The sequence below is a fragment of the Hesperophylax consimilis genome, chromosome 15 (assembly GCF_061612785.1).
Source record: "Hesperophylax consimilis isolate HC1 chromosome 15, BYU_Hcon_1.0, whole genome shotgun sequence".
NCBI lineage: Eukaryota > Metazoa > Arthropoda > Insecta > Trichoptera > Limnephilidae > Hesperophylax > Hesperophylax consimilis.
The window spans coordinates 27,549,450-27,574,908 of NC_142850.1; the positions used below are offsets into that span (position 1 = coordinate 27,549,450).

Below are 25,459 nucleotides of genomic sequence, written 5' to 3' on the forward strand. Positions count from 1 at the left end.
AAAATAGTATTTCAGAATATATTTGCACATAACTTTTTTCTGAGCCTGTTAACGAAAAAAAATAAATCAACAAAACTTGTAGACAATATTTTTAGCTATAAAATAATGTATATAATGATGGGTTTTAATTTATAATAAGGCACGTAGGCTGTTAATAAGGAGCACGGCGCGCGGCGGCTCCAACGCGCAGCGGTTCGCGGCGCAGCGAGAAGTTACAAAAACCTAACGAAAGTAATGATTAATTCATGTGTTTGCTTTATTTTTATAAAAAATTCATCTCACGTTGAAGAGTTTTATTGCTATTTACGTTTGATAGTTCGGAGGGGGGGAATATAAATATTTTCCCCTGCCCAATGAAACGCTTTCATTATCCACTAACCGCCGTGCCCCGGTCTGGCTAAACAGTCATATTATGTTGTATGATTGTTTGTAACTTCTTATTTAAATAAAGGTATGTGGGAAATTTATGGGAATCAGTTTACGCCTCCTCAACAGTAACCCAAATGCTCCAGGGACATGAATATTCTCGGGCAAACAGAGCCTACACTTTAACAGCAGCGTCTCTTGTCCACGTAATGAGAGAAGAATACCGAGATATTGATGGGAAATTAAGACAAATAGAAAATATGTATCAAGATTTAGTTACGTGGAAAAAAGATATGGAGGAGGTTAATAATTATGACAATCTAAAATAGACGATTCCATATACTGAATCAAGTGAAGACAGGATTAAGGAATCTTCGAGTAGGATTGCCAAGTTGTGGCTTTACCTTCTACATTGAATCGACCTCATGCTTAGATTTATATTTGTCCGGGAATCGGAAAATGCTTAAATGCTTAACTTAAATACTATTGTTGATAGGCTTCCATTTTTCCACCCGGCAGGACATTTACCATACAAAAAATCAGCACATATGTATGTTCAAAGTATGTTGCAACTCGAATCAAGAATAACTAAAGAAGAATATAAACTATTCACTGAAAATGGGTACTTTACAATAAGAAGAAACGACAGATATTGGTCCGGTACGTGGACGGACATGATCATCGAACAGTGTCTCATGCGACCAATGAAGTCAGTAGGAGGTTTGACACATGGGCGCGGAATCACTGACAGCGCTTTGTCAAAGTGGAAACTTGGAACCACTTACTGCGTGAAAGTGCAAGAGAGCATTGAAGAATTCATCGGTATAGAATTTCATTTTGCTGAACAGCATGTTGAGCTGCGCGAATCACGGAAGAAAAGGGATGAGCTAAATATAGGAAAATATACATCATGGCTAAGACACCACAACCCGTTCACCGAGCTCTCAGGGGAGATGATGTCCTTTATCTTCAGGGTTTGTTTCAGATAATAGTGTCAATTGTGATAACGCTTATGAGGTGGGCCTGGCAGCAATGCAAAAAATGAAAGGATGTAATTTTGGAGATATACGACTGAAAAGGAAATACATGGTGACTACCCAGCAAGATTCAAATCCGCAACTGTTAAGACGAGACAAGTTGCAGTAACCCCCCAGCAGCTATTTAACAGAATACTGTGTGTTATTGATAGTCCTAGCAAGCTTTAGACTTACTTAGGATATGAATTGGCTTCAAGACCCCTTCTATTTTTGATGAAGTCTCCCTTCGTAAAGGAACAAAATCATGTATGGCGAAAGTATTTAGTGAAAGTATTCTTGATGAAGTTGATTTGGAAAATGCTGCAAAAGTCATCGATGGGGGATACCTCCTATACTCTGTTGTTTGGCAAACTGAAACTACTTGCGGAGACATCATTAAATCATACTCACGTTTCGTCCATACTAAATTTGCCAAACATTCTATTGTCGTTTTCGATGGATACCCTGAAGAACCAACTGTAAAATATTAAGAGCAAATACGTAGATCGTCTAACAACTCATCGTGCGATATTGAATTAAACTTCACTACACGTTGTTTGACTAAGAAGGAAGCTTTCTTATCTAATAAGAATAACAACAAACATAATTATTGAAGCACTGTGTCATGAATTTAGTGAATCTTGTTTGAAAACTGTCACGGCCGCAGGTGATGCCGATATTGACATTGTACTAACCGGCATCGAACAACTCAACATCTTCTCACAAGTGATTGTTTTTGGCACGGATAGTAATCTTTTGGTATTACTTGTAAGTCTTGCTCCTGAAGGAAAATCTATTTTTTTCTGTAAAGATGTTGGTGGAAAGGCCCCTTCAAGAACTTTCTACATCATAGAGAAACCTATAATGTTACATAAATATATTCGAAAACACATGCTTTTTACCTATGCCATTACGGGCTGTGATACGACCTCATTTTTATATGGGTTAGGAAAGATAAAAGCTGTTGATATGATGAAAAACAATCCCGAAGCAAAACGCGCAGCTGAGGCATTTCTGGAAAAAGATGCAACTGAAAAGAACTTGTTGCAAAATGGAGAAAAATTCGCTCTCGCCATGTATGGTCTAGTTAGCTACTCTAATTGAAACGAAGCTCGATATTATAAGTTTACCAGACTAACGACAAAATCAGCTTTTAAATCTAAATTTGACTTGGCAAAACTACCATGCACTGACTTCAGAATCGTGTCATCAACATTTGTTGAGAGTTTATTTGCAAGTACAGTTTTGGTTAAGAAAAAAACTAAACCCTGTAAACTGGGGATGGAGGTATGAAACTGTAAATGAAAATGGTGGAAAGAAGAAATTTTTGAAACCATTTGCTCCTGATGACCTTCTTTCTCTGGTCTCCTGTTCCTGCAAGTCTGGATGTGGAAATTACTGTGGCTGCAGAAAATCTGGATTTACCTGCTCTGCCATGTGCTACAACCGTAACTGATTATCATATCTGAACACACCCCAGTATGACGAAGAAATGAACTCTCTTGACTAGAAAATGATTTGAATATTTGCCTAATTTTGTCATAGATAATATTGATAAGTATATAATATAATTTACAAACCGTTTTGTCATTATAATATTTTTAAGGTATATTTTAAGAAGCTTGTTTGCAAGTAAACCATTTTAGATTTATGCTCTATTTTAAGTGATTTGTTGTTTCGGTATTTTATTGTTGATAGGTGCACATAATAAAAAAGTGAGAATTACCACAAAAGATTCTTTAGAACTTCGCCATAACATAAGGTCTGCAATATTTTAATGTGGTGAAAGGGTAGTGAATAGGTAGGTATTTTTGGCTTATTTCACATAACTTCATTTAAATAATAAGTTACGAACAATTATACAACATAATATGACTGTTTAGCCAGACCGGGGCACGGCGGTTAGTATATAATGAAAGCGCTTCATTGGGCAGGGGAAAATATTTATATTCCCCCCCTCCGAACTATCAAACGTAAATAACAATAAAACTCTTCAACGTTAGATGAATTTGTTATAAAAATAAAGCAAACACATGAATTAAATCATTACTTTCGTTAGGTTTTTGTAACTTCTCGCTGCGCCGCGAACCGCTGCGCGTTGGAGTCGCCGCGCGCCGTGCTCCTTATTAACAGCCTACGTGCCTTATTATAAATTAAAACCCATCATTATATACATTATTTTATAGCTAAAAATATTGTCTACAAGTTTTGTTGATTTATTTTTTTTCGTTAACAGGCTCAGAAAAAAGTTATGTGCAAATATATTCTGAAATACTATTTTAAAAACTGATATTTTTCCTTTACTAATAAATTGTAGAGATTGTATAGCTTTTCTCGCAAAAATGAAAGAATACAATTTTTTAGAATAACTAATTAAAAACTAAATAAAAAATAAATATTTTGATTTAATAAAACCATTAAGGAGATATTAGTGTATTCCGAAAGGCTTTGAAAAATATATTCAAGAGGGGGTGGGGAAGGAAGCACAAGGGGGAAAGTCGGGGACTTTTGTAAAAATACATGTTTAAAGGTCTTCTAACATATGTGAAAAATTCAGCTTCCGGGGAATTAGTTCCGACACAAAACCTTCATTGACTGGGCTATGAAACATGTTGTCAACGAATGCCCGCTCCATTCATTCCCCGGCGGGATTGATGAGGTTCACATGGCGACGCCTGAGGCCCTAGAATGGCTCGCAGACCTAGATGTCCCCCTCTGACCCCCCCACCATACGAAAGAATTTATAATTTGTGCGTACCAAGGATGAGGCGCGACTCTGGATATTTACTTTAAATATTTGAACGAGAATAACATAATGACGTTCGACATACATTTTTGCTGGTTCAATTGCGTTTAGTTTTTGTAGTAATCAGAATCAGTTACGTGATTGTCGCCAGTGTGATGGCCGCTTCAATGTTCAATGCATGTTTTGTTCTAGAACAACATTAAATCTTTTAATCTTTCAAATGTTCGAAAGTGTGTCAAACAGTAAGGACGGGTTGTTTCGGAGAAGTTGAACAATTCATCAAATTACAACGTTCATTTTCAAGTTCTGTGAAAGATTTTTTCAAGTTCTGTTTTTATTTCAGTTTTGTCAAGCAACTAGCCTACAATGATATAACAACAGAACTTGAATAGGACTTTCACAGAACCCGAAAATGAACGTTGAAATTTGATAAATTGTTCAAATTCTCCGAAACAACCCGTCCTTACAGTTTACCAAACATAACTTCAGTTTTCTTGCAAAGAGAAAACTAATTTTATAGTTATTCGGTGATTTGTTCTGTCGTTGTGAGCAAAGATTGATTTACTCGACATCTGTGCAGGTACTGTGGGCAGGTACTTCAATCTTGAATGGAAAATCTATGTTGTTGACCTTAATAATAAACCCAACCGTGTTAGAAAACCATCGACAAACAATGCGCCATAAATTAGTCATTTGTGCCGATAGAATTTAATGGTTTTACGTTATCTTAAAGTAGGGTGTCCTACATTATTCCTACATACTATATGGCAGAACCGACGACCTATGGAAGAGCCGCAAGCTTCTTGGCTCAGGCTTAGGACCCCTACAGGGGTGGTAGATACTATGATGCAGAAGACATCGCGACAAAACATTGGTATTTTATTTAAAGTTTATTGTGATAGCTATCAATTCATTCACTAATGGCCTGCAATACCGTTTTTAACAGGAATACGAGAATTAGCAAAATTTTTAACAGGAATTTTTCTCCGTGTAGTACCTACCGCCCAGAGGGGCAATTCCGGTCCGGAAAAGGAACTGACCTTGACCTTAAAATTAACGACGAACTAGAATCACATGTAGTCGTTAATTTCAAAGTTAAGGACAATTAATTATCATTATTTGCACCGGAATCACTGCTAAAGTCGTTAATTTGAAGGTTAAGGACAATTCCTTATCCTCGTAGAACCGGAATCGCCCCTTTGGACACGCTGATCCCCAGATTCCTACCCACCCCTCATACCCTTTTCGTTAATTTGAAGGTTAAGGACAATTCCTTATCCTCGTAGAAGCGGAATCGCCTCTCTGGACACTCTGATCCCCAGATTCCTACCCACCCCTCATACCCTTTTCGTTAATTTGAAGGTTAAGGACAATTCCTTATCCTCGTAGAACCGGAATCGCCCCTCTGGACACGCTGATCCCCAGATTCCTACACACCCCTCATAACCTTTTCGTTAATTTGAAGGTTAAGGACAATTCCTTATCCTCGTAGAACCGGAATCGCCCCTTTGGACACTCTGATCCCCAGATTCCTACCCAACCCTCATACCTTTTTCGGTAAAGTTGTCCTCTCTTTTCTTTCCTCTTTCGCGTCTCTTTCCTCTCCCTACTTCCTACAATCTCACAAAATACCCCAAAATTGGGAACGCCATAGTCCCACTAGCTACGGGCAGTTAATCACATAAAAAAATCTAAACTCACATTTAATTGATAGGTCAATGAAGAAATAAAAATAGATATCAAATTATAATAAGCAAAAATTATTCGCCTGAAACAAATATAAATTGATAAAATCTTCCGAGAAAAAATAAATGCCGACGTAGCACAATGGTTCCGTGCACCTGACCGGCAATCAGAAGGTGCGGGTTCAATTTTCGTCGGCAGCATTTATTTTTACTCTGAAGATTTTTTCAATTTATTTGCGTTTCAGGAGAAAAATTATTGCTTATAATAGTTTTTTATCCTAAACATAATTTTGCCTTTATAAAAAATAAAAATAGATATTTCATTATTTCACAGGCATACGGAGATTTAACATGGACACAAGAATTTCTTGGAACAATACTAGTGTTGCCACGAGCAAAAAAAAAACTTTTTTTTGTTTTTTACAAAAATATGCAGATAAAAAAAAATAAGATGTACGTAATTTGGTTTCCAAAACGATACCTACCAAAATTTGGAAATATTACCGAGTATGTAAAAAAACGTAATTTTTTTATAAAAAATCTCTAAAAATGAGAGTGCATCAGGGTGTAAAAATCGTTATATTACCTACTACGAGGAATTATCACCAATTAAAACTATCTAACGTACCTAAGCAATTCAAGGCAGTCAATAGGCATACCTAATTACGGTATCATGAAGCAGGGTATCGTGGACTAAGAAGAGCACTTCTAGTTGATACCATCAATGAAATAAATTGTTTACAGTAAGGTATTTTCCAGACTGCAAGTCCAACTGTGCGATACAAATGGGAAAATAGGTCTTTAGGACCTATCCAGATAAAACTAAACATTTACCACAAAAAAAACATTCCCCCGTTTTAGGGTAGCTATCAATCTCTACTATACCTACCTAGTACTTTCACTGATTTGAAAAAGTTTTGGAATGCAATGGGAATTTTATCCTGTTTTAGAAAACCAAAATAACGATAAATTCCATTAAAAATACCTTTCAGTAGCATAGGTTCGTCAAAAACTAATAAAAAAAAACAACAACCAAAATAAATAACTCCTTTTTTTCAGTACTGAACTCTAACGAAATAATGAGCAATAAACACAAATAATATTGATATAGAGCTTCATTATATTACGTACATATTAATTCATCGTCTACATTATTCTATTTTACTTCTGCAAAAGCTTCAGTTTGCACTCAACCTGAGTAACACTTCAACGACTACAACTAGACGAGCAGAGGCCGTGAAGGGCAATAATTTTGTTTAATTAACCGCGAAATATTAAAATATTCATCCACTGTTAAATCCACGGTCATAATGAGAATCTGTGGGTTGCATAAGAAATAAGAACACAGACTGAACTGAGAACCGGAGTCTAAAATATTATTTTGCGCAATGAGGGGGGCGCCAAGTCTTCGTAAAAGTGGCAGCTGGTGCTAACTACAATCGCGCCTCAGTGAGTCCCACGTCGAGGGCAAGGTTCAATAATCGATCAATATCAGTAATATAATACTTAGCATTCTCCCTCCCTTTACTAGACTTCCTGGCTTTTAAAATCGCAACCCAAACAATGGCTCACGAATCATGAGGACTTCAGTTATGACCAGTTTCCTTGGCATGAAGTTTTATTAGTATATAAACTCTTAAACTTATTTATTTCATTCCATATTTCATATAAATAATAAATCAAGTTTACGTCAATGTCAGTGTCAAATCGGCGAAGTTACGCAGGTACACCGTTCAGTAGAAAATTGCAATTTTGTAGTTGCCGAATATGATTGGATTTACACGGCAAACTGAATCAAAACAAAGTGTTGTTTTCAGGTGTGACAATTTGTTCAATATCAAGCATAGTAAATAAACAAAGCGTCATCCGCAACGAATCGGGTTGAATATTTGAAATTGTTTTGTATTTATTTTTCATGGCGTACGATAAATGAAACTGCATTAAAACACGCCGTTTGACAGACGCCCGGTCGACAGTGAAGCCTTGTTTTAAAAGATATGGAGGGTTTATCGATACAACAAATGCTCAAAATTTATACCAGCACTCTCTGTATAAATGGTTGACACTTACCGGTAAGATTCAGCCTAGAATAAGGTAATCCCAAGGAAATATCACACTCTTTTGCGAACCACTGCACTTTACACGCATATGTTTATGACATAAACTTGAAGATGAAACAGAAACAGTTTGCCGAACTATAGTGGCCTTGCGACCGCAAGTTTTGTAAACTTTGTTTATTTGGCTTCAAAGCAACCATCTAGCGACTTTCACTGGAAACTTTATCGGGGTACCAAACCATACCAAACCAAACCGTTGACAGACAAGTCATAATAATGTTTTTTTTTTTAAATAAATAAATTATATTATTTTCTATCATCTTTTTGTCAGGTCTGTGTAGGTTAGTAATTAAACTAATTAAGCACAATCGAAACATTTTGTTGGTCAATAAAGCATTTACAAAAAATCGAAGTAAGCTCGGACTAAAATGTTGCCATATTAACCACAACAAAATAGTAAAAAAAGCTGACAACATAATAAATATATCTAGATAAGTTCTTAATTACAAAATAAAATAAAGAATATTTTTACTAAAAATATATTAAATATGATCTTCAGTTATTGAAAATTAGTAATTATGTCTAAATCACCAGAAACCAAACTACAGAATCTTTCAAACAATTAACTTGATAAAATTTGCTACAGCAGTTATACGTAATATTTCAAAATATTAAAAGTTTAGTGATATTTTTTCCAGATCCGCAATAAAATAAATGGGAAATTATGTGTCTCTAGAATGAATTTGTTAAATACTATTATTTCTGTTTTTTCCTTTATGGTGTAATATTGGAAAAATTACAACCATAAGCATTCCGATTTGGTAGACCTAAACACGGAAGTATTGACCATCTCTCGAATAATGGATCTTGCAAATTAACTAAAACTTTTCCTGTAATAATTTTTTAATGAAAATATTAGAAAGTGTTTCGAATTGATTTTTGAAAACATCATGCAGATTACGAAAAGAATGATTCTTTCCCTAATCTGCATTATCATAACTAGCTGTACCCTTCCACGCGTTGTTGTGGCTCCTTCCAGAACTTTCAAGAGCATTCTCAAACTTTCCGGAACCTTCTAGACTCACCGACACACCCCGCCACATAGTTTGGAACCTTATAGAACTTTCTCCTTCTAGAACCTTCTAAAGCATTCGAGAACCTTCTTGAACTTTCTTCCAGACTCACCGACGCAGTCGGCAGGTCCATCCTGCAATAATCTGAAGTATTTGCGGCCTTCCCAAAACAAAGCACATTTTCGATACTTACCCCCACCAAACTCTCTTACTTTCGATGTGACACTAAGGGCTACCTACAACCACAACCATCGGTGGGTGGCAGAGGCTGGTTGTGAATACAATTAGGTGGTTAGGGAAACACGGGTTTTTTTTAACAATATATGTTATTGTTAGTACAATTATTGTACTGTGATTCTTTCAATAATCAGTTTGCAATTAATACGTATCTCGATTATGCCTATCACTATTGTAATTAACAGCAGTGTGATTTTGTACCAACCATACAACTCAATACACTTTTGAACAGTGATGAAAAAAACTCGGCAAAAAAGGTTACATTAGGTTAGGTCATAGACATCCAAATGATAAACTTGTCCTAATATGAAATCATGCAAACCATATGACCGTATTTTTGGCACCATGGGGGGTCAAGAAGGCTTTAAATAAACTACGACATCAGTCGTACATTGACTACCAAAGAGCGCATAGTGAAATAACCAAACCCTGTGCAGAAAAGTAAAGCTCGGTGAAGGCAAAGATTTGCAGCGCAGTTCATTGTGGGACTTTTCTGCGAAAGATCTGAATGAATCGATTTAAAGAAACCGCCTGGCGCAGCGAAGCTAAAAATGAGTTATGTGGGTAAATTATAACACATTTGTAAAAAAGTATCCATCTGAAACAATTTTTTTTTCATGACTTATTAATTACTCTAACCCCAATTATGATTTTATAATAAAATTTCAAATCGATTACTACTAGACTAACTAGACTGTTCATAAGAAAATATTCAATTTTGGACCCAAGCCTGAAATTTAGTTCACCTGATTTGTGATGTTAGTTGTTTTTTACAAAGTATCAGATTTTATCTTCGAGGACTGAATGGTGATTTTACAATGCGAGTTGCCTGTTTACTGTCAGATTCATTTAATGAGAAATCACAGAAAAGGAAACGGTCAAATCGTCTCCCGCCCAACTTGGTTTGTTCCCCTTTCTCGGTCCATTTCACATGAGTGGTTTATTTATGGGTATATCTATGCCCTGGCCTTTCAATTGGAATGTCTTTCCTCAGGTTTTTCATCACATTTCAAAGGTGAGTTGATTTGCCAAAGAACCTAACATATTTTTAAATGGCATTAATGTAATAGGTTTCATCTAGGGTATTTTATTTAGTCATTGGAGTCCCTCACTGGTAGGGTTGCCATATTCGGCCAGGGTCTCGTCGGGACGTTTCAGGATTAGAAGTGGGTCCTATGAGTACTTTTCGATACTGGGTACAATGAGTACAGGTACAAAAAAATCCCTCGGTGACAAAATACTCAAAAGTATTTAATACCGACCTGAGGATTGATTCAGAATAAGTCATTCTAATAATGAACTCGCATACATTCTGCCCCCCACATATTCCCCACAAATATTCTACGGGAGCTTGATTCCATGGGGGGGGGGGGGGTTGTTACAGAATTTCTGAAAAACATTATTCCCCACAGCAAAATTTCAAAAAGGATACGCCCCACGAAATATTTTGAAATCCATGGGGGGGGGTTGTTAGAGAATTTCTGTAAGCCATGATTCCCCACTAAAAAATTTCAAAATCGGTGCTCCCCACCAAATTTTTAAAATCCGTGGGGGGGGGGGTAGCTACGGAATTCCATTTCGAAAAAATTCCCCACATTTCGGTAAATGTCTCATCAAATACCCGTCAAAAATAATACCCGTCAAAAATAATACCCATCGAAAATACCTACCAAAAATACATAATAACAATACCCATCAAAAATACCTACTAAAAATACCCATCAAAAATACCTGGTAAAAGTACCTATTAAAAATATTTAGTCCCGGCATAAAATACTCATAAGTATTTTGGAACCAGGTATTTTAGAGATCTGTCACAAGTACAAAGTATCGCATGGAAATACCCGGTACTTTTACTGGGTACGATAAATACGCCTCACCTCTATTCAGGATGAGCAAATAAAAATTTTGTAATACTTAAACAATTTCTTTATTTTATAATAAGTAAGTAAATATGTTTGTTTTATAGGTTACTTTAATTGGTACTAGCAGAAGTACTTGGCTGGCCATACTTTTCAGAAGATTTCGCTTTTCTCAACAACTGTTTTTGCACAAAAACGGCGCTATAAAAGTCATCCAGGTAGTATTATTATTATTATTATTAACTCTGGGTACCTTTTAACATAATTGTAGAACTCTGTACAAGTCATGTTATAATTGACTTGACACTGTAAAATCGACTCCACAGTCTCTGGGCTATGGGACGCACGGAAAATTAAAATTTGCATTGCGTAATTTCAATCGGGACATTTAAGGCTTTTGTCGGGACAGATAGCTCAATAAAGGTGACAGTCCCGATATATCGGGACGGATGGCAACCCTACTCACTGGGATACTGTTCCGACGCGAACATTTATATGTATAGATACTAACCATTAGATACCAACCCATTAAAAAAGTGTCTCAGCTCTCACCCATCAAGCATAATATGAAGCTACCTTCACATCTGTAAAGAACATTGACTAATATAATAATAAATAAAAATACATTTCTGAGTATATAGCATTGTCTATCGATAAATTGTCACCATTCTTGAGCGCAACTGCAGATCTCCAACATACAAACAACTGTCAGCATTTAATAAATTAAGAGCACTTAATCGTTGCGAAATGTTGTTTGATCATTGGTGATCTGCATTCATGGTCGGGTACAATGGCAAAGCATACCGACATTATCGATAAAAGCTTTATCAATCGACCGTGCTAAATACCCAGATGGGGAAAGAAAACTAGGGCATAAATTCAACAAAGTTTTTTTATTTTTCACATAATCTAACATCTTTCAAGTGCTTTTTGTTGTTCTTACAAAATTCACCCAAAATAATAATACAATAACAACTATTTATTCCACTAATATTTTTATAAAATAAGTATTGCCAAGAACAGTCAAAATGGCGATTAACCAGACTTCTTGGGGATAATGAAAGTTCTCTTGCGGGACTGTTTTCTTCTGATCATCTCCAGCTGGTGGAGCTGTGAGTAGACATCGGCCCAAATCTCACTCTGTTCCTGTTCAGGAATGGTCGCCCTGGTAAACAAAGATAATAAAGGTTAGTACATACAATCAAAAGAAACTGACAACACGAAAACAAAAAAACTTAAATTTTTTAAACCACATGTGACATTGTGAATTAATGTTCACTACTAATTAACACTATTAAATATTTATGAATATTTTAAATGATCAATTAATATTAAAACATCAAATTTGAGTACCAACAGAACCAGGTCGGCATTTAAAAGATTAATACATAGGGACGTTAAAAGAACTCCAAAGAGTTTTGGCGTATTATGGGAAGTTTGCAAAAACATCTTGAGTGATCGCTTGCCATAGTGTGCCAAATTTATAGAACCTTAAAATATGGGAAAAACAATGAAATCTAGGTGGAGTCAATGGCTTTAACCGAACTAAGCAGTTCATATATTTCTTATATTTTATTATAATTTTGTCTGAAAAGTATTTTGGGTACCAGGTTGTTTATTATTTCGCGTGTCGAAAACCAGAGATTTTGATGACGGAATCTTTTACGAATCGGGCAATAGGTCCGGAAGCAGTTGGGGTTTGACTGGTTACCAGATAACCCATCAAAATGATAATCAAAACACCTTTAAAAAGTCATATAAAGTCATGAAAAGTGATGAAACCAAAACTAGGTTAAATAGGTTACGTTTGGTAAGGTTTATAAATTAGAATTTTTTTCAATCGCTTTATATAACTTTTTAAAGGTATATTGAATTATCATAATGTTGAGTTATCATGGAACCGGTTAGACTATGTCTCCGTTATCCGATTAATACAACCGAGAGGTAAGCATCACAAATCTTGTCTAATTAGAGGCAGCATAATTTTATCCTAATTCATAATACATACAGTACAACCTCGTTAATTCAAAATGCACAGGACTTCAAAAATCAAATTTCGAATTAACGAATTCCCACGTAATTTGAAATTTTATGAAAAAAAAAAGACACCGAAAATCAAGTTCTTAGGCCGCCCCTCCAAATTCGGGTAGTAAATTCGTAAAAATACGAATTATTCCCGTGTAAATCGAATTTTCGCAGCCGACTACCGCAAGGGACGGCCCTTCAAGTTCAGTTATTCAAAGGAAATTCGTAAAAATACCACACATTTCCGCGTAAGTCACTGCCGGCCCGTTAAATTCAGATATTCGACTTAAATTCGTAAAAATACAAAATATATCCAAGTAAAATGAAATACACCCGCTTGTAAAAATGTGTTACCTGTAATCTTTCATGAGATCATACTTCTCCCAGGGCTTTTCGTGTTTGGGAATTCTATCTTTAACCTTCTGGGTCAAGTGCTCAGTGACATCGATGACCCCTTTCAGATTCTGACGCTCGTAACGCTCAATCCAAGGTTTCGGCTTTAGTCTGACCTGAAAAATAAAGGAGAAAAAGCAAATTTTTACACATCGTTTTTACTAGTGTTTATTATTATCAAACATATTAAGTTCGATTGTCTGTGCTGTGCGTTATTCATGCTTGAAATCTAGTTAAATTAACTCTAATATTATGAAATAATAACTAATATTTTTAATAACAGAAAATTCATTTAAAAATTGGAACTGATTTGTTAAAAATTTAATCAATTCCTGTGATTTTTCATGGCTGACCCACTCAGTTGTTATTTAAAAAGGTTGTTTTTGAGTGTTAATCTACCACAAGAGGCAATAATGCCACATCGACAGATAAAACTCTTTAAAATTTATTTTATGCGAAAAATCCAAAAAGTTAATAAACGATGTATGAAATTAGCGAAATTGACAGAACTTTTGGAAAATTTGTATATTTCCATGGTCGAGGGATGAGACTCTCGACAAGCAATCCGGAGATCGCGGGTTCAAATACCGGTGTGCGCAAGTAAATTTTATTTTTTTTGATTAATTTGTGTTATTTCGCAATTTATTAATTTAAAATAGTATATTTGCAGCACATTCAGAAAATAATGTTAGTATTGCCATGGTGTAAGGCCACCATTCAGAATTGAGATGTTGCTTGAAATGCTTTAGCCATGTTGGGTAAAAAGATCTGAATAGCCAGATAATTCCCCACCTTCCTCTTCTCATCTCCCTCCCCTCCCCTCCCCTCTAGCCTCACAACATATCCAACTCCAATCTCAATGTCTCACTGGCTCCAAGCGGTCCGGAGCCGTTGTGAATTTTGTGCGGAATTCACATAAAATTGAAAAAAAACATAATTTTAAGAAAAAAATTTCTGTCAAGTCAATCATGAATTATTTTTTTTTCTTAATATTATTATGTACTTGCTTTATGGCTTAGTCCGAGATTTAGATAAAAAAATATGGCATATTGCTTTACAAAATAGATATTTCAAAGCACCATTGCTCATGATGGAAAATTGTTGCATTGATCTAGAAATTTAGGAGAGAAAGGTAATGACGCCAGAGCTCACAATGAGTTTTGAAGAGGAAAGCCTAACTGTAATATTCATCATGATTATACATAGAAATTTTATCATTAAGGTAAGCTAATTTGAGACTTCTCAGTCCATATTGAATCCATACCTGCAGCTTATTAACCGGTACAGCGGCCCCCTCGGGAAGGATCTCCGGCTCCATGTCCAGCGGGAAGGTGCTGTACTCCTCGGGAGCGTCGCGCAGATAGTACAGCTTGTCATCAAGCCGCTTCTCCAGGCGCAGCACCTGCACCGACTGGATACGGGGGTCGTACATCATGTAACGAACCTGGACAGAGAGGGTTAAGTTTTATGAAACAATATGATTGTGTTAAGTGTGTGGAAAATACTGAAACTAAAAATTATAAGGGCACATCATCTGAAATTTTTGTTAACAATTATCTAGGAATCAAATGGGCTCGATAAACTAATAATATGATGTCAATTCGAGGGCTTAATGTCAAACAATGTTATCTACAAAAAACATACACATGGTGTAAAGTCAAGTAACATTATCTACAAAAAAACATACCTATAATTATTTTTTTGTAGATTATGTTGTTTGACTTTAATCCCTGTAAATACTGGAATGTTTTTTTTAAAGTTAACATTGCTTTAAGCACTAGAATATTGCTTGCATGTTTTTTGCTGACAATGTTTTTGATTAAGCTATAGAAATGTCATGGGTGATTTGCGAGTCGTGCTAGCAAATGTCAACGAATTACCGATGTTGTTGATAAAAGTCTTTACCAGTGGTGTCTGTAGTAGGGCCGCAATAATTCGGCCCCTTAGAGTCAAAAAAACGTAACTCAATTTTTATCGATTTTGGGTTACGGATGGTAAAATGAATTACTATTTTATATTTAAAAGATGTTTCAGAAGCACAAAATACCATCCTTTAACTAAATGAGAAGAAATTATTAATATGTTTCGTTTGTTTAAAAGTATACAATTTACTGATTAATTGAGAACTATGTTTTCTTGCTCTCCTGTAAAGTAGAGAAAAATGAGATACGTTTTTTTGACCCTAAGGGGCCGAATTAACAGTGTTGAATGTGGAAATTGGTAACTTTGAATTAGAGCTGGTTAGAGTTTCATGTTTTCATTGTTTTTAAGGCGATGCACTACGTCGTGTAATATTTTAAATTGAGCCGCTATCAATAAAAACCCTTACTTAGATGGCGATAAGGTTTAAATTCCCGCTTAACACCATCCACCTGTTTTGATTTATGAAATAAAAAAACATGGCCAAAAAGTGCCTTTTATTTTATTTTGTAAATGTTCAGGCATAAATAACTTAATTTGCCACATTATACAATAAAATCATAACCGAAAATGGGTTCGTAAGTAGGAGATTTTGAACTTTAAAGCAGTTTTCATAGGCCTATACATTATTACATTTTTAAATTTTTATTTTTATTTTATTTTAATAAAGATCATAGTTACATTAATACATACATATTTTGCAAAATATAATATTTAGGTTCATAATTGGTCATGTATACCTTATCAGAAAAGAGGAGCTCTACATGCCTTACATTATTTTTTTCTGGGCTTATAAAAAGACTTATCAAAAAAATACTCGATTATTTCAAAGGCTAAGATGTATTCTACTCGCAGTATTTAATTAAAGCATCTGAAACATTTCTATGCGACCAAATTTTCAAACCAAAAACACATGATTTTGCATTACTACGTATGGCATCGCCTTAAGTAAGAAATATAGTTTTGTTGTGATATGATGTGATATTTTGGATAAAACTCTATACATTTTTGGAAAAATAATTTATTTTGGCAACTGGCAACAGCCTCAACCGTGCAGGGCAGGACGATGGGACAATGTAACAATTCTACCATAGTTCAAACATGATGATGCAAGTTAAGAGCGAGTTCGTGAAATATATTAGGTCTTTTATATCAAGAAGTATTGTATTGTTCAATTTATGTGAAATTTTTAAGCTGAGATACGATATCCGAGCGTCCAATTTATATGCGGACAACGCAGCCAGGCGCAGTGGTGATACTGACGAAGAAGTCCCGGCTCACAAGTGGGTGACGTGAAGATGGGACATGCCCTTTCTGCGTTACTCGTTATGCAAAATATCGCTCGTTAATGGAGCATTTTTTTCGCGATCTGTTTTCCTCGTTATGCGAATTACTCGTCATGGGAGGTGCTCATTAATAATAATAATAATAATAATAATAATAATAATTGGATAATTTGTATAGCGCCGTTTTTGTGAAAAATCACCTCAAGGGCGCTGTACAATTTATTTCCTAGGATCTACATTTGTTATTTAGACCAACTGTGCCAGCACGAGGTTCGTCATCCGTTCAGGCATGTGTCTGCCGCCAATATAGCGCTGACATGTATCTGCTGCCAATAAAGAGCGCTGACACAACATCCTCACATAGACAACAAACCTTGGCAGCACCGCTGTGACGCTCGACGAAGACAGAAGATGGAGACTCTGCTGCAAGAGTCCTAGGTAGCGAAGGAACTGTACCAGCTGCTGCAGGGAGAGAGACTACCCCGTCCACCAACTGTGCCAGCACGAGGCTCGTCATCCGTTCAGGCATGTGTCCGCCGCTAATATAGCGCTGACATGTGTCTGCTGCCAATAAAGAGCGCCGACACAATATCCTCACATAGATAACAGACCTTGGCAGCACCACTGTGCAAAATCACCTCATCCTAGTTTACCTTAGTCTCTCCAGTCACCTCCCAGCCTTTCATGCCACCTAGTGCATCCTCTCGACCCTTTCAGACTCCTTCCTGGCTCCAATACATTCTTTCTATTGTCGTGATCCGACGATTTCACACCTCTGTCTCAGACCCTTAGGGCTCGCTTATCGCAGGCTATCATAAGCAAAATCTTGAACCAAAGTCAAAGTGAAGTTTATGAGTGTCATCTGTAACAAAATACATAAACAAAAACAGAAAATAAAAACAAAGACAAAAACTTTAAACAAAATATGGCTTATCTGTCCTCCATGCAGACATCCTCGGTTGAAAAGGTCCCGTAATTCCCAACACCACTTGACACTTGAGTCAGGTATAAAATCTTCGACTGCATTGAGAAATCTTCGTTCTAGCTTCACTTTTAAAAATTAATCGGTTTAAAATGCTATAATAATTGCAAATTCCGGCTAAACGGTAGAAGTTACGCACATTTCGTGAAATAAGAAGGTAAGCACTATATAAAACACGGATGCTGAACAATTTTCAGCGATCTCTTAGCAAGGGAAACCTTCTGAAAGGATCAAACAAACCGGAGCGGTTAAAACACGTCCGCAACGAAGAACGGGTTGTCTGTGTTTATGAGAGGTTCCACTGTATTTCCTAAAAAGCATCACAAAAAATCTAAATACAGTCAAACTTGGTTATAACGAGCACGAGGGGACCGACTAAATTTGCTCCTTATAGCCATTACTCGTTATATCCAAAATAGGTTTATAAGAATTTATATACATAAACCTACACAGTATAAAGCTCTCACAAAACATACATATGCATTATAAATCAAACGCGTTAATTTTTTGTAAATATATGTAATATAGGTACTTACCCTAATATACAACGATTAAACTTACAACTACACTAATTATTATATGTAATAAATTGTACAAACACTTAACATTAAACAAAAGTTTTTATTTTACTCTAAATCGTACTAAAAAAATTCACTATCGAGGATTGTTTTAATGTTTTCACTTTAATGTTTCTTATTTTCCCCCTCAAAACACTTAACGCATTAAAAGTTTCATCATCTGGTTCACTGCTACCGAAAAAACTCACTAATTTATCCATCATATCACTAGCTTCCCCTATTGTAATTTGTTCCGGTTCTGTACTCATATTATCATCGTCGCTGCTTTCATCACCTTCATTGTCTTTATGCAACACAGACTCTACGATATCACTATCCGTTGGAAGTCCACATGTCGATAAACCCTCATCAACACGCACAAAGTCTGCGATATTGTCATTATTAAAATCATTAATATTATTCGTTCTTAGCCACTCTGATAATGGCATGTTGTCTTCTTCGTCGTATTCTTCATGCACATCATCAATTCTAGTTTTCAATGAAGATTTTATAAAGCAATTGGCAACTGTACTCAGTGATACATTAGTCCACGCATCATTTAAAAGAATGATCGCATCCAATATTGTTAAATTCTCATTCAACCCTTTCTCCCTCTGGCCAATAAGATGAAGTACCGCAAACCTCTGATAAAATTTTTTTAGACTGTTTATTACACCCATGTCCATTGGCTGTAATATGGATGTTGTATTCGGCGGCAGAAAAACAAGTTTTATATTGGATAAATTTTCTATTTTTGGATGCGCAGGACAGTTATCCACTACAAGAAGAATGCTTCTCTTCTTCTTAAAAAGCTCCCTGTTCCAGTCGGAAATATATTTGCGGAAAATCTCAGAAGTCATCCATGCTTTGTTATTAGCTGTGTACTCAACAGGCAATTTTTTGTTCTTAAAACATCGCGGTTTTAGTGATTTCCCAATAACAAACAGTTTTCGTTTATCCGTTCCGGTCATATTGGCGCACACAAGCACTGTCAAACGAACTTTTGACTTTTTCCCGCCAATGCATTTATCACCTTTAAATTTAAAGGTGTTAGTGGGTGTTAAGTTATAAAAAAATCCTGTCTCATCCGCATTATAAATGTCCTGGTCACGGAAACCCTTTCTCAGCTCTGGCCAAACACTCTGAACCCACGCACTTGATATTACAGGATCCACAGATGCAGCTTCACCGTTAATTTTTGAATAAACAATGTTATGCCGATTTTTAAAACGATCAAGCCAACCGTTATTACATTTAAAATTGTCATTTCCGAATTGGTTCGCGAATTTTTCCGCTTGCGCCTTCAAAATCGGCCCATCAATAGCAAATCCAGCACTTCTTTGCACACTAAACCACTTTAGTAACGCTTCGTCAACGTCAGGAACCACGCACTTTCTAAATTTTTTAGTTTCTGTGATGTTATTCTCCAACGCAGATAAATAAACATCCTTATTTTTCCACAATGTTGAAACCGTTGAAGATGACAAAGAAAATTTTTTACACACTTCGACATTTTTTGCGCCGCGTTCCAATTCCCGAATAATATGGACTTTATCGCGAATTGAGAGACATTTCCTCTTGTTAGACATGGTTGTAATCGAAGGGTTTACTTCTGACTGACAAATCACTAAAGATATGATTTTAATAAACTGTGTACGTAGGTACCTACTCATCCTACATAACATTAAATTTATTGATTTTCGAACGAAATTGGGAAAACCGGACACAAATTTAAAATGAGTAGCAAAACGAAAGAAGTTGTAAAAAGGGAACCAAATTGGAAGCCCCAATATTCGTATGACTTAGGTTTTATATGACCCTTTTTACATAGTTCGCGATAGTACCTACCGAATAGAAATGTTTCGTAGAGCGGCAACTCAGGCTAAATGTCATAAAAGCTTGGGATAATCCGTCCCTAATGGTATTTTAAGGGAAGTCCGAGCCGCCGGGCGGCATCCTTTTGTCTTGTTTATGACTGGTTTCGAGAATCGGGTTTTTTTTTCAAACTCAATTATGTATTTACCTATTTAGAAATCGTGTTGACAAAAATATTTGGACGTTACATCAATTATGAAAGCTCGTTATAACAGCATACGATTGTATGAAAACAAGCACGAATTAAAATATCATTTTATAATTGCTCATTATAACCATGACCTCGCTATTTCCGTGATCGTTATAACCAAGTTTGACTGTAGTATATTACCTCAATTCCTTGGTGGTCAATTACATTCCTCAGTGTGAATTCTGCTCTGAGTCCAGATTCCTCTCTCTTGATGCAGATCCCTACAAATTTGCTGGTTTTTCCTTGGGAATGGGGATCAGAAGTTGTCACAGCAAGAATGGAACCTAAAATTCGAAGATTTTTATTTATTTAAAAGAAATACAAACATTCCCAGCTTACGACGTAACATGTGTTATTCAATCGACATACGAGGGTAGCAATGTAGTATTGTAGCGCCCTACTGTAGCAATCTCAACACTAGCCGGAACGTCCAGATACAGATCCTGGTCGCAAGCGTTCTCATTCCTTTTCAGAAGAGTTCTTTATAAAGGCGAGCCGAGCAAGGAGTGTGGCCCTCTGCTGCCAGCGCCTTGTGCGCTGCTCCTTTGGGAGCAAGTTCAAGAAGATGGATCATTCTTAAAATCGGAAGGAAGGGACTCCAGGAAGACTTGGAACAAAAAAATACTATCCCCTTATGAATCTTAATGCTAATCTTTTTTGAACGCTTCTGTTTGAGGAAAGAGCTTCGCTATTTCGCACTATCTTGATTGGAATTGCAACTTCACAGAAATGACGCAGCGAGCTATGGATTCGGGGACGGGACTTTGACACACATACACAGAAGGAAGCAGAGGATCACAATCGCCGCAATTCTGTCATAATTTGCACATATTAATATAAAGTTATCTCCAAAAGATTCGCACTCTCTCTCTCATACGTGGCGTAGTTTTAAGTTTTTTCAGACATAATAATGTATATATAAGTTGATTAAATTCACGATTATTGTTGTTTGAGAACACGAGAGTGATTTATTTTTTTAATTCTTGAATCCAAGGCCCTCACATTCTTTTGAAAGAGATCTCATGTCCTAAATCTATTACACGCTACATTTAGCGCCTGACGTGTTTTATTCGCTACAATAGAATACCCTAACAATATTTGAATACATTAACGTCTGGTTGGGAACCTAACGCTTTGTACCATTTAACCAATTAACTGCTTGAAAAAACAAATGCTTATCAACTGTGAATTAATTAGTGAATATATGATCCCATAAAGTTATGTAGTTTTCAAAAAATAAATAGGTGTTTTTTAATTAAATTTTTATGTTCTCAATGCTAATTTTAGACTTGGACTAAAATATTTAATATTTTAATATTTATATTTATTGTAGTAGGTTATTTCATGAATAATTTGGAACTGCACTTTAAATAACTTTAACAAAAACTAATAAATAAAAATATTTATGAAAATAAATATTGTCAACGGTGATTAATTCGACGTAGTTCTGCAAACTGGATCCGACCCACACAAGCATAGTTTTGAGATAATTCAGTTTTAAGGAAAAGTCAGATAAAATAAAAATCATGCGTAATTATTTAATTGTCCTTATGTCTGTTACTTAGTAGAGGATTATGTGTTATTTCGAAATGTAATATGTAGGGTTTACTAAGATGGAGGAATAAACAGATAATCATGAAAATTGGCGTGGATCTGTTTAACAAAATGCTATTTTGTGGGTTGGATCTTTTTAACAAATAGGTACAGATATACAAGATAAGATAATATATGACAGAATGTAATTACATTTTATGACTTCTTAATTAGAAATAGCAGAAAGGAAGATTTAAATGTTATAAAAAACAACAAAAGTTGGCAAATTATAAAGTTCACATGTTCATCCATCAACATTACTCTTCACACTCAATATCAAAATCTGAACTGCCCGAAAATCCATCTTTTTCAACAGGGTTCTTTTTTCAAATTAATTTTATTTGAGAGGTGGTAAAGATTTCAAGTCTTTCAACTTTGGCTCCGGAAATTCATTGCCATTCGGTCAAAGAGGTATGAGCATTTCCAATGTTAGCATGGCAGGACGACAACCCTTTTTATTTTTTAAGTCCACTTCAACAAAGGCTTCAAAAAAGACTTCTTTCTCAAACGAAGATCTCATAAACTGGAGAAAGGTTTATTTTTCTGCGAGAGAATTTCTTTAGTTTTCAATCATGAAACTTTTTTCCACACATAGTTATTTTTCTATACACAATATTATTTCTCAACGCGGCAGAGGAGAAAAAATATCCGCTCCCAGCAATGTAGTCTGGTACAAAACTCATTCCGGCTGAACCTACACATCGCTATTAGCGATGAGTCTTTCACGAGCAAGCTCTTTTTGATGAGCCGTATTCGTATGACTCCCGGTAAACCGTACTATGTAAATTGAAAGGTTATTCTTTTTTATCAAGAGATATTTTAGAAAAAGACCACCATTAAATTATCCAAGTATTAATTGTTGTTACATACTCAGACGTGAACAGCGTCTGGCGGTTCGACATTGACATATCGTCGCATTAATTTGTAGACTGCGTAACTCCAAATTTTTCGAAAATAAGTTTTTAATGCCATCTGGTGTTAAAATTAGACCCGCATCGACTAGTAAAACTCGAAAATTTAAAAAAAAAAATTAACCTTTTAGATAAACACAAATTAGGAAACTGCGTAAAATTATGGTGCCATTTTTACTCGCGAATACTTCGTAACTCCTTAATTCAGTATTGGCCGGTGAGCCGTGCACGCTTGTTGTGTTTTTGACTGAGGAAATTTATTTACGGTGTAATAGTTTTACCGTGAAATTAACTGAGATAAGTTGATTAATCAATTTTGAACATTTTATAACCTTAATTTTAATTGTGAAGTCACGAATAGTGTTTTGTATCTGTAGTCTAAACTGACGTCTTCTGCACCGTGTGACGCTCTGCCGTAGCTCTCTTGTTTTATGTGCCTCTGCGGTTTCGTAAATACCTAATAGGTCCTTGTTCTGTGATTATCTCTTCTTCAAGGTCACCATCTCTTTGCAAGTGGATCTCCTCCTGATGCATATCCGGATCCGGTTCTTCACTGTCCTCTTCAAACAAATACAAAATATTTACGGTGGAACGTGCGGCAATTCCATCTCGTCTCTCCTCAGACACAGTCCGTTCTCTGTCAGGCATCTTCCGCGGGTCAAGCACATGTCTTGGTATGCCATCTACTTCGATGTTGTTGACTGAAGTAAGTCCTGTCACCCTTCCATGCACGATGTGCATCTCCTATCTATTTATTAGTGGCGTTCATTGCTCTTAGACCAAAGGCAGGCCGTGATGATTCAAGTTCAGTGATGAATTTATTTAATTTGATTGAATATTTGAAAACAGGCATTATGAATGAGCGTACAAGTACCTTACCAGGTTCCAGTTTTTGTTTGTTTTTTATCAGAAACTTGAAACATCATTTTTTTTTCAATAATAATAATTTAGTAATGATAAATTTTTCTTCAAGAGCTTTACAGCCTTTACGGACTGCATGCTAATGTAATTTGGATAAAATCCCTAAAATGGCCATAAACAATTATAATGTTTCATGATCTATATTTAGCCCAGCATAGGATTAGAATTCTAATAATTGTCACAGGCATTAGGCAAATGAGAATACAAATAAACCAACATCTGCATAGATCGATGCTTCGTGCAAATGCCAATGGGTCTATTTTAGTAATTCCTGTGTCGTATCTGCCGGGCGGAAATCAACAAAGCTTTAGTTTGAGGTAGGTGAAATAATTCTTCTCCTGCCATATTTGAAATAAAGTTTTGACGTAGTTTCTTACCGACGTAAAATTCGGGTAAATCTATTTTTTCTCTCCTGCTCATCATATCCAAACGCTCCAACTTCTCTCTAATATAATTCCTCCTCTTTATATCAGGGTTTGGCAAAAATTCTGGGTATATGAATCGGAAATTTAGGGGGGCAATCGATTTCCTTCCCTTTGGCCCATCCTTCGCCTGTTTTGTCGGTTCTGATTGAGCATCTGGTAGTGCCGAGAAACATCTACATTCGACGGAACCTGGAAAATTGTTAAGTAAAACCAAAATTGATATAATAATCAACAAAACTGTTCATAACCTCAAATAGTAATTCTATAAACCGAATATACCTAAAACGCCTTTTGAGTTGAATAACAAAGGTTTATTGAATGTTCCAAGAAATCTTCTAATAGAAACTGCCATTTTCGAAAAACGATTTTAATTCAATCACAAACAAGTATTCGCCGACATGCGAACTTACGCCTCCATTTTTATTTTTGAGAAATACTTTTGGTGTTGCCAAAAAAAGGAACTGACTGATTATCAGACAGTTTCTTATTTTATATTTCATTTTTATTATGACCAATTCATCAATAGTTTTATGCAAAATATTACATTTTGGTTTTTAATGTAATGAATATCATATTCTTGAGTAAATCTTTCTTGTAATTCGTTATTCAACAATGATTTTGAGTGCCCATAAATATGCTAAAATTGGGTATATTTTTGAGTTTACGCTTTTGATAGCAACATTGTACTCATTCGGATTTCGCAGATTGTGGTTTTAGATTGACGTTCTGTTGATCTTGTTTTCTTTTTATTCGGATTCAATGGCTGTGGTAATATTACCTGTACTTGCCTTTTATTGATTTGTATTCCGAAAAATATAGGTCATGAGATACTTTATTCGTGTTGCTATTTTCAATTATCTTTTTAAATTCGTGACGCATTACTGTTCTTAATATTTGGTGGTTTTGTTTTTTTGAACATGATCATCGCCATTAGCTAGCCATTGTGGGTGACAGCCAAAAACGTGGTTTTCTTAATTATATTCAAGGCTTTTTAAAAGGCTAGTGCGACGTAATTCATCGATACTTTCGTGTACATTTTTTTACTAGGCAGAGCGTGAAATATTTTGAAATTACCATTTATGTTATTTTTGGCGGGAACGCCGTCATCAACGTAGTGCACACAAGCTGTCACTTCCATTGATGGTCTTCGCAGGCGCCGAGATAAACGTTACATTGTTGTTTCATGAAAATAGTTTTCCGGGTCAAGATTTTGCTGTGAAATGTATTCAACTTCAAATTATAGTTACATCCACAGCAAAAGTGAAGAATATTTAACTGATATAACTTGCAGTAAATTAGCTTTTGATATTTTAAAATAATATTTATTTCGTTGCGATAA

At 35.6% G+C, this 25,459-nt stretch overlaps 2 protein-coding genes across 4 annotated transcripts in view; one reads left to right on the top strand and one right to left on the bottom strand.

Moving 5' to 3' along the window:
* Positions 1-11,918: 11,918 nt before the first annotated feature.
* Positions 11,919-24,551, bottom strand: mRpL19 (mitochondrial ribosomal protein L19). Its single transcript, XM_089640417.1, has 6 exons — positions 24,400-24,551; positions 24,073-24,309; positions 20,412-20,554; positions 14,725-14,904; positions 13,422-13,576; positions 11,919-12,207 (listed from the first exon to the last, which is right to left on the bottom strand). Exons 1-6 carry the CDS (start codon positions 24,470-24,472, stop codon positions 12,078-12,080), a joined length of 918 nt encoding a protein of 305 aa, XP_089496543.1. The 5' UTR covers positions 24,473-24,551; the 3' UTR covers positions 11,919-12,077.
* A 255-nt stretch (positions 24,552-24,806) lies between these two features.
* Positions 24,807-25,459, top strand: part of LOC149417583 (uncharacterized) — a 44,920-nt gene continuing 44,267 nt past the window's right edge. For 2 of the 3 annotated variants that reach the window (XM_089640418.1, XM_089640420.1), the window contains exon 1: positions 24,807-24,888. The gene's annotated coding sequence lies outside the window, so the exon portion shown is untranslated. Of the gene's footprint in view, positions 24,901-25,459 lie in introns of all 3 variants that reach the window. The other variant, XM_089640419.1, reaches the window with a different exon arrangement.